At 42.9% G+C, this 18,371-nt stretch overlaps 1 protein-coding gene across 2 annotated transcripts in view; it reads left to right on the top strand.

Moving 5' to 3' along the window:
* Positions 1-18,371, top strand: part of PGPEP1 (pyroglutamyl-peptidase I) — a 76,344-nt gene that overhangs the window by 18,227 nt on the left and 39,746 nt on the right. The window contains exon 2 of one of the 2 annotated variants that reach the window (XM_060784896.2): positions 12,696-12,748. The exons of the other annotated variant lie outside the window; for it this stretch is intronic. Within the exon in view, the coding sequence (XP_060640879.1) occupies positions 12,696-12,748 (53 nt within the window). The remainder of the gene's footprint in view (positions 1-12,695; positions 12,749-18,371) is intronic. 2 annotated transcript variants of the gene reach the window in all.

The following is an 18,371-nucleotide window of genomic DNA, read 5'->3' as shown; positions in this document are numbered from 1 at the left end:
ACACTGGAACATGCAACATATAATTGTCCTTCTTTACGGGTCCCTTTCAAATCTATGATACTATATCTCTCTGTGTGTGAATCATATCTCTCTATCTATCTATGGCTGGATGGCTGTTTGTCAGGAGGGCTTTGATTACGTTTTCTTGCCCTGATGAAGGGAGTTGGACTGGATGGCCTTAAGTACTTTCTGTTGGTCATGGGGGTTCTGTGTCGGACGTTTGCCCCGATTCTGTCATTGGTGGGATTCAGAATGCTTTTTGATTGTAGGTGAACTGTGAATCCCAGTGACTACAACTCTCAAATGTCAAGGTCTATTTCCCCTAAACTCCATCTGTGTTCATATTTGGGCGTATTGAGTGCTTGTGCCAAGTTTGGTCTAGATCCATCATTGTTTGAGTCCACAGTGCTCTATGGATGTAGTTGAACTACAACTCCCAAACTCAAGGTCAATGCCCACCAAACCCTTCCAATGTTGTCTGTTAGTCATGGGAGTTCTGGTGCCAAGTTTGGTTCAATTCCATCGTTAGTGGAGTTCAGAATGCTCTTTGATTGTAGGTGAACTATAAATCCCAACAACTAGAACTCCCAAATGACAAATTCATAATTTTTGAGTGATGGTCACTCCTTGTGTTGTGAGACATTTTGTTGCCAAATTTGGTGTGATTTCGTTCATTGGTTCCTTTGTTTTTAAGGAACTCATTATGCACAGAGCATTTTTATATATATATAAAAGGTAAAGGTAGTCCCCTGACATTAAGTCCAGTCATGTCTGACTCTGGGGTGTGGTTCTCATCTCCATTTGGAGACTAGGACGCGGAACAATGGCTTCAAACTACAAGAGAGGAGATTCCATCTGAAGATTAGGAAGAACTTCCTGACTGTGAGAGCCGTTCAGCAGTGGAACTCTCTGCCCCGGAGTGTGGTGGAGGCTCCTTCTTTGGAAGCTTTTAAGCAGAGGCTGGATGGCCATTTGTCAGGGGTGGTTTGAATGCAATATTCCTGCTTCTTGGCAGGGGGTTGGACTGGATGGCCCATGAGGTCTCTTCCAACTCTTTGATTCTATGATTCTATGATTCTATGATTCTATGATTCCATTTCTAAGCCGAAGAGCCGGCGTTGTCCGTAGACACCTCCAAGGTCATGTGGCTGGCATGACTGCATGGAGCGCCGTTACCTTCCCGCCAGAGCGGTACCTATTGATCTACTCACATTTGCATGTTTTCGAACTTATAGGTTGGCAGAAGCTAGGGCTGACAGCGGAAGCTCACGCCGCTCCCCGGAATCGAACCTGCGACCTTTCGATCAGCAGCTCAGTGCTTTAACCCACTGCGCCACCGGGGGCTCCTTTATATGTATTAGTAGTATTATCTTATATTATTTATAATAATAATAATAATAATAATAATAATAAATATAAGATAATACTACTAATATATAATATGACTGCTTTCGCTTCTTCTTGTCCCACTCCCGTTCTGAACTCGGAGTCATATTTAAGTTGGATGCTTGTCACTCCAGGGCACCCTGTATATGTACATCTATATCTATAGAAGCAAAAGTAGGGCCTCCCAAGCCAGTCTGTATAATTGCTCTGTGAAGTTTGCTCAGCAACTGCAGCATAGAGAGGAGGGGCGGCGGAGGGAGGCCAAGGCTGCAACGCTGCAGGGAAGGGGAGGCCCTCTCTGGAGGAGGCTTGTTGGGGCACAAAAAGGGGGCAGAGGCTGGAAGTGGGGAGGCAGGCAGGCAGGCAGCCAAGAAGGCCAGGCGCAGGCTCCTGCACCATGCCCTTTCCCACCTGCCACAGCCCATCAGCCTGCAAACTGGCCCAATTGGGGCGAATGGCAGAGGAAAGGGAGCCAGGTTGCCTACACTCTCTCTCACCCTCCCTTCTTGCAGACCTAGATTCATAGAATAATTGAGTTGGAAGAGACCACAAGGGTATCTAGTTCAACCCCCTTCTGACATGCAGAGAAATCACAAAGCAACCCCGACAGATGGCCATCCACCCTTTATTATTATTATTATTAATAATAATAATAATAATAATAATAATGGTTGTTGCTGTTGTTATTGAGTTAAAAGAGACCCCAAGGGCCATCTAGCGCAACTCCCTTCTGCCTTCATGCTGGAAAAACACAATCAAAGCAACCCCGACAGATGGCCATCCACCCTCTATTAATAATACTAATACTAATAATAATAATAATAATAATTGTTGTTGCTGTTGTTAATGAGTTAAAAGAGACCCCAAGGGCCATCTAGCGCAACTCCCTTCTGCCTTCATGCTGGAAAAACACAATCAAAGCAACCCCGACAGATGGCCATCCACCCTCTATTAATAATAGTAGTAATAATAATAATAATAATAATTGTTGTTGTTGCTGCTGTTGTTATTGAGTTAAAAGAGACCCCAAGGGCCATCTAGCGCAACTCACTTCTGCCTTCATGCTGGAAAAACACAATCAACGCAACCCTGATAGATGGCTATCCAGCCTCAATAATGTTAATGATAATGATAATAATAGAGTTGGAAGAGGCTTCAATGGCCATCTAGTCCTATCCCCTTCATTCTGCCTTCATGCAGGAAAAGCACAATCCAAGCACCCCTGACAGATGACCACCCAGCCTGAAAAATAAATAAATAAATAAATATTATTAATAGTAATAATAATAATAGAGTTGGAAGAGACCACATGGGCCATCTAGTGCAACCCCCTTCTGCCTTCATGCAGGAAAAACACAATCAAAGCAACCCTGATAGATGGCCATCCAGCCTCAATAATGTTAATGTTAATGATAATGATAATAATAGAGTTGGAAGAGGCCTCAAGGGCCATTTATTTATTTATTTATTTATTTCCTGCATTTATTAACCGCCGCTCTCAGCCCTAGGGCGACTCGCGGCGGTGTACAGCACACACAAGACAATTTACAATGAGCCAAGACGACAAAACCAACATATCACTACTACACATCATCTAATTACACTAAAATAATCCGCTCCGTCTTATCGTAGAATCATAATCCATCTCGTAGTCGTAGTCCGTTCCAGTTGTCATTTCCAGTTACTATAGCACTCAGTTAAATGCCTTCTCGAATAGCCATCTAGTCCTATCCCCTTCATTCCGCCTTCAAGCAGGAAAAGCACAATCAAAGCATACCCAACAGATGACCATCCAGGCTCAATAAATAAATAAATAAATAAATATTAATAGTAGCAATAATAATAGAGTTGGAAGAGACCTCATGGGCCATCTAGTGCAACCCTCTTCTGCCTTCATGCAGGAAAAACACAATCAAAGCAACCCTGATAGATGGCCATCCAGCCTCAATAATGTTAATGTTAATGATAATGATAATAATAGAGATGGAAGAGACCACATGGGCCATCTAGTCTAACTCCCTTGTGACATGCAGGGAAATCACAATCAAAGCAACCCCGACAGATGGCCATCCATCCCCTATTATTATTATTAATAATAATAATAATAATTGTTATTGAGTTAAAAGAGACGTCAAGGGCCATCTAGTGCAACTCCCTTCTGCCTTCATGCAAGAAAAGCACAATCAAAGCAACCCTGATAGATGGCCATCCAGCCTCAATAATATTAATGATAATGATAATAATAGAGTTGGAAGAGGCCTCAAGGGCCATCTAGTCCTATCCCCTTAATTCTGCCTTCATGCAGGAAAAGCACAATCAAAGCATCCCCAACAGATGACCATCCAGGCTCAATAATAAATAAATAAGTAAATATTAATAATAGTAACAATAATAATAGAGTTGGAAGAGACCACATGGGCCATTGAGGCCTCAAGGGCCATCTAGTCCTATCCCCTTAATTCTACCTTCATGCAGGAAAAGCACAATCAAAGCACTCCTGAAAGATGGCCATCCACTCTCTCTAAATAATAATAATAATAATAATAATAATAATAATAATAATAGGGTTGGAAGAGACCACATGGGCCATCTAGTGCAACTCCATTCTGCCTTCATGCAGGAAAAGCACAATCAAAACACCCCTGACAGATGATCATCCAGCCATAATAATAATAATAATAATGATAATAATAATAACAACTCTGGCACAAGCCAGTCAAGGTGGTCCCAGTGGTGATCGGCACACTGGGTGCAGTGCCTAAAGACCTTGGCCTGCACTTAAACACAATTGGCGCTGACAAAATTACCATCTGCCAGCTGCGGAAGGCCACCTTACTGGGATCTGCATGCATTATTTGCTGATACATCACACAGTCCTAGACACTTTGCGAAGTGTCCAACGTGTGATCCAATGCAACAACCAGTAGAGTGTCTGCTGTGGACTCACCTTGTTGTGTTTCAAATAATAATAATAATAATAATAATAATAATAGTAATAGAGTTGGAAGAGTCCATTATTTTCGTTGCTACTTCATAACTGTAATTTTGGGTTGTTGTAGGTTTTTTCGGGCTATATGGCCATGTTCTAGAGGCATTCTCTCCTTACGTTTTGCCTGCATCTATGGCAAGCATCCTCAGAGGTAGTGAGGACCTTTGAGGATGCTTGCTATAGATGCAGGCGAAACGTCAGGAGAGAACGCCTCTAGAACATGGCCATATAGCCCGAAAAAACCTACAACAACCCAGTGATTCCAGCCATGAAAGCCTTCAACAATAAACTATAATTTTGTTCTTGTTATGAATTGTCATGTACATATATGCAAGATGTGTTTTCAGGCACTGGACCAAATTTGGCACATATACCCGATATGCCCAAATTTGAATACTGCTGGGATTGGCTGGGGGTTGATTTTCTCATTTGGGATTTGTAGTTGTTGGGATTTATAGTTCACCTACAATCAAAGAGCGTTGTGAACTCCACCAACCATGGAATTGAATCAAACTTGGCACACAGAGCCCCCATGACCCAACAGAAAATACTGGAAGGGTTTGGTGGGTATTGACCTTGAGTTTGGGAGTTGTAGTTCACCTACATCCAGAGGGCACTGTGGACTCAAACAATGATAGTGTGGACCAAACTTGGCACAAACACTCAATATGCCCAAATGTGAACACTGTTAGAGTTTGGGGAAAATAGACCTTGACATTTGGGAGTTGTAGTTGCTGGGATTTATAGTTCACCTACAATCTAAGAGCATTCTGAATCCCAACAACGACAGAATTGGGCCAAACTTCCCACACAGAACCATCATAACTTGAAGGGACTCGCTGGCGCGAGCCTCTCTACAACCTCGCGTGCTCTCCCTCGCCACACACATACGAACCATACAGCAATGCAGCAAGCACGCCTGCTCTCCCCTCCCTGCTTGGAGTCTCAGAAACAGCCCTCCCCTTGGCTGAGAGACCAGCCGATCACAGCGGAGGAAGGCTTTTGGTGGGAGGATTTGCTGTCTGTTTCCAAAAAGAGAATGACAGGCAGAGAGATCTTCAGCCTTCTCTGCCAAAGGGGTTCCTAAGACCAGCAGAAATATATATTTTCTGTGGGTCATTGGCGAGCCCTCTGAAACCCCCTCATGACCCCCACAGGGGTCCCGACCCCTAGGTTGAGAAACACTGCTGTAATTAATCTTAAAAGTTATTATTATTAATAATAACAATAATAATGAATGAGATAACAACAACAACAATAATAATAGTGACAAAAATACCTGTTGAATGTTAAGCCAGGAAGAGGATTTTATTAATATAATGCAATATATAGATAGATATATTACAGATATACAATGGTGCCGCTAATAATAACAACAACAACAACAACAACAACAAGTGAGATAGAAAAATAGATCAATTTACTTTTGAAGAGGGGGGAAGGGTGTCAAATTTAAATGTTTTGCAAACAATGAAACTGCAAAGTTTTGTATAGGGCGAATGTAATCGAACTGGTTTTAATTCATTAATGACTAGCCGTCCCCTGCCACACGTTGCTGTGGCCCTCATGGGGGTTCTGTGTGGGAGGTTTGGCCCCATTCTATCATTGGTGGGGTTCAGAATGCTCTATGATTGTAGGTGAACTATAAATCCCAGCAACTGCAACTCCCAAATGTCAAGATTCTATTTTCCCCAAACTCCACCAGTGTTCACATTTGGGCATATTATAGAATCATAGAATCAAAGAGTTGGAAGAGACCTCATGGGCCATCCAGTCCAACCCCCTGCCAAGAAGCAGGAATATTGCATTCAAATCACCCCTAACAGATGGCCATCCAGCCTCTGTTTAAAAGCTTCCAAAGAACGAGCCTCTACCACACTCCGGGGCAGAGAGTTCCACTGCTGAACGGCTCTCACAGTCAGGAAGTTCTTCCTCATGTTCAGATGGAATCTCCTTTCTTGTAGTTTGAAGCCATTGTTCCATGTCCTAGTCTCCAGGGAAGCACAAAACAAGCTTGCTCCCTCCTCCCTGTGGCTTCCTCTCACATATTTATACATGGCTATCATATCTCCTCTCAGCCTTCTCTTCTTCAGGCTAAACAAGTATTCGTGTAGAGTTGGTCCAGATCCATCATTGTTTGAGTCCACAGTGTTCTCTGGCTGTAGGTACCTTGGGAAGTCTGATCTGGCCACAGTGGTCCATGCTCTTGTTACATCCCAAATAGACTACTGCAACACACTCTACGTGGGGTTGCCCTTGAAGACTGTTTGGAAACTTCAACTGGTCCAGCGAGCGGCAGCCAGATTACTCACCGGAGCGTCATACAGGGAGCACACCACCCCCCTGCTGTGTCAGCTCCACTGGCTGCCGGTTCAGTTCCGAGCACAATTCAAGGTGCTGGTTTTGACCTACAAAACCCTATACGGTTCCGGTCCAGCGTATCTGTCCAAACGCATCTCCCTCTACGTCCCACCCCGGAGTTTGAGATCATCTGGGGAGGCCCTGCTCTCGACCCCACCGCTATCACAAGTGAGGTTGGTGGGGACGAGGAGCAGGGCCTTCTCAGTGGTGGCCCCTCACCTGTGAAATTAACTCCCGGGGGAAATTAGGGCATCAACATCCCTCCTCTCCTTCAGGAGGAAATTAAAGACGTGATTGTGGGACCAGACCTTTGGGCAATCTGACAACTAGATAAGGACAATCAGACTGCTAGGACTGACAGGACTAACAAATTGGACTATGAGATGGTGAATGCTGACCATTAATGAGGCGTAATTGGTTTTTTTTGGTTTTATTGTTGTAATGCAGGAACTGTTAGTTAACCGTTAATTGCTGCTATATTGTTTTATACTACTGTTATGTGATGCCGGCATCGAATTGTGCCTTTGTAAGCCGTTCTGAGTCCCCTCCGGGGTGAGAAGGGCGGGGTAGAAGTAACCGAAATAAATAGGTGAACTACAACTCCAAAACCAAAGGACACTGCCCACAAACCCTTCCAGTATTTTCCGTTGGTCAGGGGAGTTCTGTGTGCCAAGTTTGGTTCAATTCCATCGTTGGTGGAGTTCAGAATGCTCTTTGATTGTAGGTGAACTATAAATCCCAGCAACTACAACTCAATTTTTTTGAGTGAAGGACATACATTGGGTTGTTAGGTGTCTTGTGTCCAAATTTGGTGTCAATTTGTCCAGTGGTTTTTGAGTTATGCTAATCCCACAAACGAACATTACATTTTTATTTATATAGGTTCTACCCTTGTTTTTGAGATAATCCCATAACATAAAATAGAAAATCAACCCCGGGCAGCTGGGAGCAGCTGGTTTCCTGCTAATGAGCCTGGGAGGCCTTGAGTCCAGAGAGCATCTGAAATACTCCCTTGAATTCTTCACTGTTGGCATCAGCCTTCGCTGTGCGAGAACGAAGCAAGGGAGCACAAAGGAGCCCTTTGGGAGGAATCGGGAGAAACAGCAGCTTTCTTGGCAATGCAGATGGAACCTGTGGAGCCTCCGTTCCTCATATTCGACCCCTGGAATTACTGTATATAATATATATATGAACCGAAAGATCAAAAATGGATATCCGCCAGAGTATTCTTTAGTCTGGGGAACATATGCATCTTCTTCCCAGCTTGTGTTATGGTATTGTGTGGTTTTTTAATCCTAAGGCAAAGCTAGACTAGGATTTCTCTCTGCTAGATCCATCCATGGTAAGGGTGACTTTGGCCTTCCTCTGAGGCTGAGAGAGTGGAGCTCTGTGGCCTCTGTCAAAAAACCAGAGGCCAACGTGGGTCCAAGAGGATAGTTTGTGACACAAAGTCAGAAAAGGTGGAAGATGATAGACAGAGATATCTACCTTTCTATCTGTCTGTCTCTGTCCATCTGTCCTTCCAGTCATCTCCATCCATCTATCCGTCCATTCATCCATCAATTCATCCGTCTACCCATACATTCATCTGTTCATCCGTCCAACCATCTATCCATTTATTTGTCCATTCATCTATGCATCCATTTGTCCATCCATCCATCCATCCATACATCAATTCATACTTTCATCTAACCATCCATCTATCCATACATTCATCTGTCCATCCGTCCATCCATCTGTCCACTAATCTGTCCATCCATTCATCTGTCTATCCATCCACCCGTTCATTCATCTATCCATCCATCTGTCCGCCTATCCATCTATCCATCCATATTCTCTGTCCACCTATCCCTCATCCGGCCACCTATCTATCCATTCCTTCATCCATCTGTCCATCCATCCGTCTATTGAAACATTAATCTATCCATCCACCCATCCATCCATCTGTCTATCCAAACATTCATCTATCTATCTGTTCATTCATCTATCCATACCTCCATCCATACCTCCATCCATACCTCCATCCATATCTCCATCCATCCATCTGTCCATTCATCCATCCATTCCTTCATCCATCCATCTATCCATTCATTCGTCCCATCTATCCATCCATTCATCCGTCTATCCATACATTCATTTATTACTTATTTATTTAGAACTTTTATATACCGGTCTTCTCACCTCCGACGAGGGACAACAGAAGATTCATACACAATAGTTTAAAACATCACATCCCCTAATACACTAATATAAAAACACATTAAAATACAATCATATAATTACATAAGGCCAAGTCGTCAGAATAAAATCACAATTCATCACCATCTGTCCGTGTGGTCAAGGGTTATTGACTCACTCATCAAATGCCAGATTCCAGAGCCAGGTTTTCACCAACTTTCTAAAGGTCAGGAGAGAAGGGACAGTTCTAATCTCCAATGGGAGAGAGTTCCAGAGCCGAGGGGCCACCACCGAGAAGGCCCTGTCCCTCGTCCCCACCAGACGCGATTGCGAGGGTGGTGGGACTGATTGCAGGGCCCCTCCAGAAGATCGTAACGACCTTGATGGTTCATAGGGGAGAATCCGTTCGGACAGGTAAACTGGGCCGGAGTCGTTTAGGGATTTATAGGTCAACACCAGCACTTTGAATTGTGCTCGGAAGCTAATTGGCAGCCAGTGGAGCTGGCGCAACAGAGGAGTAGTATGCTCCCCGTACCCTGCTCCTGTTAGTAATCTGGCTGCCGCTCGTTGGACTAATTGCAGCTTCCGGGCAGTCTTCAGACGCAATCCCACGTAGAGAACATTGCTGTAGTCTATACGGGACGTAACCAGAGCATGGACCACTCTGTTCATCCGTTCATCCGTCCAACCATCTATCCATTTATTTGTCCATTCATCTATCCATCCATTTGTCCATCTGTCCATCCGTCCGTCCATCCATCCGTCAATTCATATTTTCATCTATACATACATTCATCTATCTGTCCGTCCATCCATCTGTCTACTAATCTATCCATCCATTCATCTGTCCGCCTATCCATCTATCCATCCATTCATCCGTGCATCTATCCATCCATTGATCTGTCCATTCCATCTATCTATCCATCCGTCTATCCATCTATCCATTCATCCGGCCACCTATCTATCCATTCCTTCATCCATCTGTCCATTCATCCATCTGTCTATCCATACATTCATCTATCCATACCTCCATCCATCCATCTATCCATTCATCCATCCCTCTATCCATCCGTCCATCTGTCCATCCATCTATCCATCTTTCAATCCATACATTAATGTATTTTCTTTTCCGGGCGATTTCTGCAAACGGGGAGCTCTAATGACCCTTTTCTGGCAGGCTGAATGCAATCTCCTGGCTACTTTTGTCCCTCGATCTCTTGCCCAGGGAGCAATAGGACAACTAACTGCTGCATGTTAATGACAAACCTTGCAATCTAACACCCGAAAGCGTCCTTTATCCAGTCATCGCAATTAGGGTAATGCTAGTTCACAAAGTTACTCATTATAGAGGTCCAAAGCCCAAATGTGAAGCTGGGGCAGCCTTTCATAATTCTGCTTCGAATCAGAAAAAAAGATGACAAAGGCAAACCTGAAGAGACATCGGACTTTGGGTCGAGGAGCTTTGCCGACTGATATTGATTATATACTAGCTTGGGTCCCTGGCATTGCCCGGGTTATTTGAAAAAGTCAATTTTTAAGTGTACAAAATGCTTAAGGTTGTGGGTGAACTACAACTCACATCATGCCTCCATAACCCCCAGAAACTCCATCAGTAGTTAAAGTTTATTATGTTGGGCAAGCTTGCTCTAGATGCATCATGGATGGGGTTCAGTGTGCTCTCTGGCTGTAGGATAAACTACAACTCCCACTATGGTGAGTCAGTCCCCTCAAACCCCTCCAGTAGGTTGAGTTAGTCATGAGATTCTGTGTGCCAAGTGTGATCCAGGTCCATCATCGGTGGAGGTCACCGCTTCTCTGGTTGCAGGTGAACTACAACTCCCAAAAAGGAAGGTCAGTTTGTCCTAAACCCCTCCAGTAATCAAATTTTGGCCTATCAGGTCTGTGTGCTGAGTTTAGTCCAGATCTACAACTCCCCGAAGTCAGGGTGAATTTTCCCCAAAGACCTCCACTATTTTTCGCTGTTGATGGGGGCTCTGTGTGCCATGTTTGGTCCAATGCTATCTTTGGTGGAATTCAGAGTACTCATTGATTGTGGTTAAACTATAAATCCCAGTACCTACAACTCCAAAATGTCCAGGCCAGTTCCCCTCAAACTCCCCCCCCCCCCCATTATTAAAATTTGGGCATATTGGTCCAGATCGATCATTGTTTTATTGTTTTAATGCTTGTTGATGTATTGTTTTAATTGTGATTTATGTTTAATTGTGGTTTTACTATTTGTATTGGCATCGTATCGGTGCCCATCGTAAGGCATTGAATCTTGCCATTATTTATGTGTAAACCGCTTTGAGTCCCCCCAGGGGTGAGAAAGGCGGTATATAAATACTGTAAATAAATAAATAAATAGTTTGGGTTCATAGTGCTCTCTGGATATAGGTGAACTACTACTCCTATAGGGGTACTACTACTCCTTATAGGGGCCCCTGGTGGTGCAGTGGCTTAAAGCACTGAGCTGCTGAGCTTGTTGACCAAAAGACCACAAGTTCGATTCCAGGGAGCGGCGTGAGCTTCCGCTGTCAGCCCTAGCTTCTGCCAACCTAGCAGTTCGAAAACATGCAAATGTGAGTAGATCAATAGGTACCGCTCCGGCGGGAAGGTAACGGCGCTCCATGCGGTCATGCTGGCCACATGACCTCGGAGGTGTCTATGGACAACGCTGGCTCTTCGGCTTAGAAATGGAGATGAGCACCACACCCCAGAGTCAGACATGACCGGACTTAATGTCAGGGGACAACCTTTACCTTTACCTACTACTATAAATCCCTCCAAAGACCTCCAGTATGTTTTGTTGGTCATGGGGCTTCAGTGTACCAAGTCAGTGCCAAGTCCATCATTGGTGGAGTTCAGAGTGCTCTTCGATTGCGGGTCAACTATGCATCCCAGGACCTACAACTCCTATAAATTATGTCGAATTCTCCGCAAACCTCTAGTATATTCATTTGCTGATCAATTCTTCTGTTTGCTGTGTGCCATAGAGAAGAATAGGAAAGGGTTAAAGGAGAGGCAGTGCAAATTCCACACCAATGGAGAGAGTAAGAAACACTGGGATGCCTGTGGTGGAGGAAAAATAGAAAATCTAGGATGAAATTGTCCATTTATGAAAGCCTTCACTTGGGTGATGGGTAGTGTTGTGTTTGTGGAGGACATTGGCAGAGCTCTTGGATATGTTCCTGTCACTTATTATAACCCGCAATGTCATTAAAGGGAGGGCCATCGGTGTCTCCTGAGTAGTGGGAGCTATAGCTGTTTGTGGAGCCAGGTGCCCAGGACACCCCAGCCACACACACACACATATATATATATATATTCATTTTTTATATGTACAGATATAACAAAGCAGTGTATTCCAGGACTGAATCGGTCTTCCATCCCATCTCAAATAACGTTGAATTGGTTTGCATCTGTAGATGTTTGCCCACTCCATGGCTCTTCCTTCATAGGGATTCCCAGGCTGGTTTTTGTCCCCTGTGCATGCACTAACTGAGTTCTTTGAGTCAATCCACATAAGTGCGACTTGGCAACGTGTTTGTTGGGAACTCAATGCTTTGCTAACTCCGCTGCTCGGGAAATACTTTGCACCAATGAGTTGCCCCTTCTCTTCTGCACGTTGGGAGTGCTGGCTAGACTGAGGCTCTAGTTTGGGAGACCCAGAAGAATACAATGAGGAATAATCTCACTTTGGAGGAAATCTGCCCAGTGGTTTGTTCCCAATGAAAACAGTGCCACCTTTGTGACCACCCTCCCTTTTGTGTCATTGCAGGGTTTGGTCCGTTTGGAGAACATTCGGTCAATGCCAGCTGGATCGCCGTTCAGGTAAAGGAATGGTGGGATTTTGAGCCCTTTCTGCAAATAGGAGGTTTAATAATAATAATAATAATAATAATAATAATAGTCCTTTATTTATACCCTGCTAAAATCTCCCGAAGGACTTGGTGCGGCTTACATCAGACCCAATACATCAGTAAAACAACAGCATAACAAATACAACAATAAATAAACACATAAAACAAAGCAATAAACATTAGACAATAGTGTTTATTATTATTATTTGAAACACAACAAGATGAGTCCACAGCAAACAAGATCACTCTGCTGGCTGTTGTAGTGGATCACACGTCGGACACTTCCCAAGTGTCTAGGACTGTGTGATGTATTGGCGAATAATGCATGCCGATCCAAATAAGGTGGCCTTTTGCAGCTGGCAGATGGTAATTTTGTCAGCGCCAATTGTGTTTAAGTGCAGGCCCAGGTCATTAGGCACTGCCCCCAGTGTGCTGATCGCCACTGGGACCACCATGACTGGCTTGTGCCAGAGTCTTTGTAATTCGGTTTTTAAATCCTCATATCGTGTCGGCTTTTCCAGTTATTATTATTATTATTATTATTATTTGAAACACAGCAATATGAGTCCACAGTAGACACTCTGCTGGCTGTTGAATTGGATCACATGTCGGACACTTCCCAAGTGTTTAGGGCTGTGTGATGTATCGGCAAATAATGCATGCAGATCCTAATAAGGTGGCCTTTTGCAGCTGGCAAATGGTAATTTTGTCAGCGCTAATTGTGTTTAAGTGCAGGCCAAGGTCTTTAGGCACTGCACCCAGTGTGGCGATCACAACTGGGACCACCTTGACTGGCTTGTGCCAGTCTTTGTAGTTTGGTTTTTAAATCCTCATATCGTGTCAGCTTTTCCAGTTATTATTATTATTATTATTATTATTATTATTATTTGAAACACAGCAATATGAGTCTACAGCAGACACTCTTCTGGCTGTTGTATTGGATCAAACGTCGGACACGTCCCAAGTGTCTAGGACTGTGTGATGTATTGGCAAATAATGCATGCAGATCCCAATAAGGTGGCCTTTTGCAGCTGGCAGATGGTAATTTTGTCAGTGGCGATTGTGTTTAAATGCAGGCCAAGGTCTTTAGGCACTGCACCCAGTGTGCCGATCATCACTGGGACCACCTTGACTGGCTTGTGCCAGAGTCTTTGTAGTTCGATTTTTAAATCCTCATATTGTGTCAGCTTTTCCAGTTATTATTACTATTATTATTATTATTTTACTGACACAAAAGCTCAGTATGTCACAGCAAACAAGATCTATATGCTTGATTTCGTATCACAAAATCACAAGTTGAACACTTCCCAAGCGTCTAGGACTGTGTGATATTGTTATTATTATTATTGTAATTGTTATTAGAAATACAACAAGATGAGTCCACAGCAGACAAGATCACTCTGCTGGCTGTTGTATTGGATTATTATTACTATTGTTACTATTATTATTACTATGTCTATTTATGCCCCGCTTTTCTCTCAGAGCAGCTCAAAGATAGACTCAAGGATAGATATTATTATTATTATTATTATTATTACTATTACTATTATTATTATATTTATTTACACCCCATTTTTCTCTCACAGCAGCTCAAAGGTAGACTCAAAGATAGATATTATTATTATTATTATTATTATTATTATTATTAAAAATATTGTTTCACTCCACAAACCGAGGGACCTTATGGATTGGAGATTTGCGTGATATGGTTTGGGGGCAGTTTCATTTTGGATAAACAGCCCCCTTGCCCAAGTTGGAGGCAGGTTTGCTTTCTTTCAGCCTGGGAAATCACACTGGAGATGAGATCACACCCCGATTGTCTCTAGACACAGATCATTTTCTTGGTAACCTTTGCACACCTGAGCTTGCAGGTTAGCCTTTCCAACTCTGGCTTGCCCATCCCGGCCTTTGAACCATGGGATCTTTTTGCTGACACAGAGCACAAGAGGGCTTTGATTGTGCTTTTCCTACATTGCAGGGAGATGGATTGCAAGGGCCATGTGGTCTCGTCCAAGTCTCGTCCTGTGATTATTCTGCATGTTTCATTCAATGCTATGTTCACCTGCTTTGCATGGGCAGACCTATGCCAAACAGGGTAGGCATACTCAATAGTTGAGTAAGACAAGGCTAAGGCTGATGTTCTTACTATTTTTGGGTCTGCACCCCATGTGTAAGTTTCCGCAGAATGTTATAGTATACTCTGGGTGTAGGTGAATTACTACTCCTATAAATCCCTCCAAAGACCTCCAGTATGTTTTTATATATGCTGATGATGTTGACCTAACAACACAAGCAAAAGACTTTGAAACAGTTGAAATCCAACTTACTAAAGCCTTGAAAGATCTCTCCAACTAGTACAAAGATAACCAGCTGAAGCCTAACCCTGCCAAGACACAAAGCCTAACCCTGCCAAGACTCAAAGGTTGTGTAGGTGTGCTTTCCACCTACGCAACCATGAAGCCAACAGGAAATTGAAAGTCACCTGGGAAGGTCAAGAGCTTGAACATTGTTTCCACCCTAAATATCTCGGTGTCACCTTGGATCGAACACTAGCATATAGGAAACACTGCATGAACACCAAGCACAAAGTAGCTGCACACAATAAATAGATAGATTGATAGATATAGATATAGAGGTAGATACAGTAGAGCAGTGGTTCTCAACCTGGGGTCCCCAGATGTTTTTGGCCTTCAACTCCCAGAAATCCTAACAGCTGGTGAACTGGCTGGGATTTCTGGGAGTTGTAGGCCAAAACACCTGGGGACCCACAGGTTGGGAACCACTGCAGTAGAGGCTCGCTTGTCCAACATAAACGGGCCGACAGAATGTTGTATAAGTGACAATGTCGGATAATAAGGAAGGATGAATGAAAAACCTATTAAACGTCAAATTATGTGGTGATTTTACAAATTAAGCACCAAAACATCATGTTTTATAACAAACTAGCTGTCCCCTGCCACGCGTTGCTGTGGCCCAGTCTGGTGATCTGGAAAATAAAGTAAAGAGAAAGTGTTGGTTTCTAATATTTGTCATTTCTTTATGCTTGTGGGTAAACAGTATTTCTTTCTGTTTCTTTGTCAGTGTTGATGTGGAGAGTGTCTGCCTTGCCTACTCTGGAACATACAACTTATCATTGTCCTTCTTTAAGGGTCCCTTTCAAATCTATGATACTATATCTGTGTGTGTGTGTTTGAATCATATCTATCTATCTATCTGTCTGTCTATCTATCTATATATCTATCTATGGCTGAATGGCTCTTTGTCAGGAGGACTTCGATTATGTTTTCTTGTCCTGATGAAGGGAGTTGGATTGGATGGCCTTAAGTATTTTCTGTTGGTCATGGGGGTTCTCAGTGGGAAGTTTGCCCCGATTCTGTCGTTCGTGGGGTTCAGAATGCTCTTTGAATTGTAGGTGAACTGTGAATCCCAGTGACTACAACTCCCAAATGTCAAGGTGTATTTACCCCAAACTCCATCTGTGTTCATATTTGGGCATATTGAGTGCTTGTGCCAAGTTTGGTCCAGATCCATCATTGTTTGTGTCCACAGTGTTCTCTGGATGTAGGTGAACTACAACTCCAAACCCAAGGTCAATGCCCACCAAACCCATCTAGTGTTTTCTGTTGGTCATGGGAGTTCTGTGTGCCATGTTTGGTTCAATTCCATCGTTGATGGAGTTCAGAATGCTCTTTGATTATAGATGAACGAGAAATCCCAGCAACTACAACTCCCAAATGACAAAATCAGAATTTTTTGAGTGATGGTCACTCCTTGTGTAGTGAAACGTTTTGTTTCCAAATTTGGTGTGATTTTGTTCATTGGTTCTTTTGTTTTTAAGGTACTCATTATTCAAAGAGCATTTATATACACACACATATATATATATATATACACACACACACACACACACACATACACTAGCTGTCCCCTGCCATGCGTTGATGTGGCCCAGTCTGGTGAGATGGAAAATAAAGTAATGAGAAAGTGTTGGTTTCTAATATATGTAACTTCTTTATGCTTGTGGGTAAACAGTATTTCTTGCTGTTTCTTTGTCAGTGTTGATGCTTGCCTACTCTGGAACACGCAACACATAATTGCCCTTCTTTAGGGTTCCCTTTCAAATCTATGATACTGTGATTTGTGTGTGTGTGAATCATATCTATCAATCTCAATGGCTGGATGGCTCTCTGTCAGGAGGGCTTTGATTACGTTTTCTTGCCCTGGTGAAGGGAGTTGGACTGGATGGCCTTGAGTATTTTCTGTTGTTCATGGGGGGTTCTGTGTGGGAAGTTTGCCCCAATTCTGTCATTGTTGGGGCTCAGAACGCTCTATGATTGTAGGTGAACTATAAATCCCAGTAACTACAACTCCCAAATGTCAAGGTCTATTCCCCCCAAACTCCATCTGTTTTCATATTTGGGCATATGGAATATTCGTGCCAAGTTTGGTCCAGATCCATCATTGTTTGAGTCCATGGTAGTCTCTGGCTGTAGGTGAACTACAACTCCCAAACTCAAGGTCAGTGCTCACCAAACCCTTCAAGTGTTTTCTGTTGGTCATGGGAGTCCTGTATGCCCCAATTGGTTCAATTCTATCATATTGAGTATTGAGTATTTGTGCCAAGTTTGGTCCAGATCCATTTTTGTTTGAGTCCACAGTGCTCTCTAGATGAACTACAATTCTAAAAACCAAGGTCAATGCCCACCAAACCCTTCTAGTTTTTTCTGTTGGTCAGGGGAGTCCTGTGTGCCAAGTTTGGTTCAATTCCATCGTTGGTGGAGTTCAGAATGCTCTTTGATTGTAGGTGAACTATAAATCCCAGCAACCACAACTCCCAAATGACAAAATCATAATTTTTTGAGTGATGGTCACTCCTTGTGTTGTGAGACGTTTTGTTGTCAAATTTGGTGTGATTTCGTTCATTGTTTCTTTTGTTTTTAAGGCACTCATTATGCACAGGGCATTGATAGATAGATAGATAGATAGATAGATAGATAGATAGATAGATAGATAGATAGATAGATGGAAAAAGCCATTCAATACACAGTAACATTATGTAGCTATTACTGTATTTACAAATTTAGCACCAAAACATGGCAGTGTATTGAAACAGCTGTGGATCCGTATGGGAGGCAGACTGGGTTGGATAAGACAGAACACTGGATGAGCGAAGGTTGGATAAGCAAGAGTCTACTGTAGACAGACAGACAGACAGACAGACAGACAGACAGACAGAAAGAAAGATAGATAGATAGATAGATAGATAGATAGATAGATAGATAGAGATAGGCTTTGGATAGCACAGTCAACAAATCCCTCCTTGGACAGAGGCAGGGCCTAATTCATCCTTAGTACAGTTACGAACAGGACAACTTGTATAGGTTTGTTCTTAAGTTGAATTTGTTTGTAAGATGATACAGGGACATTTTTGAAGTCTAACTCCAGCCAGAACACACACACACACACACACACACACACTAGCTTGGGTACCCGGCATTGCTCAGATTATTGCAAAAATTCAATTTTTAATTGTACAAAATGCAAAACGTTAATAATAATAATAATAATAATAATAATAATAATAATACTTTATT

The sequence above is a fragment of the Anolis sagrei genome, chromosome X, assembly GCF_037176765.1.
Source record: "Anolis sagrei isolate rAnoSag1 chromosome X, rAnoSag1.mat, whole genome shotgun sequence".
Classification (NCBI taxonomy): Eukaryota; Metazoa; Chordata; class Lepidosauria; order Squamata; family Dactyloidae; genus Anolis; species Anolis sagrei.
The sequence above is the reverse complement of the archived record's forward strand: the minus strand, read 5'-3'. Positions and strand labels throughout refer to the sequence as shown.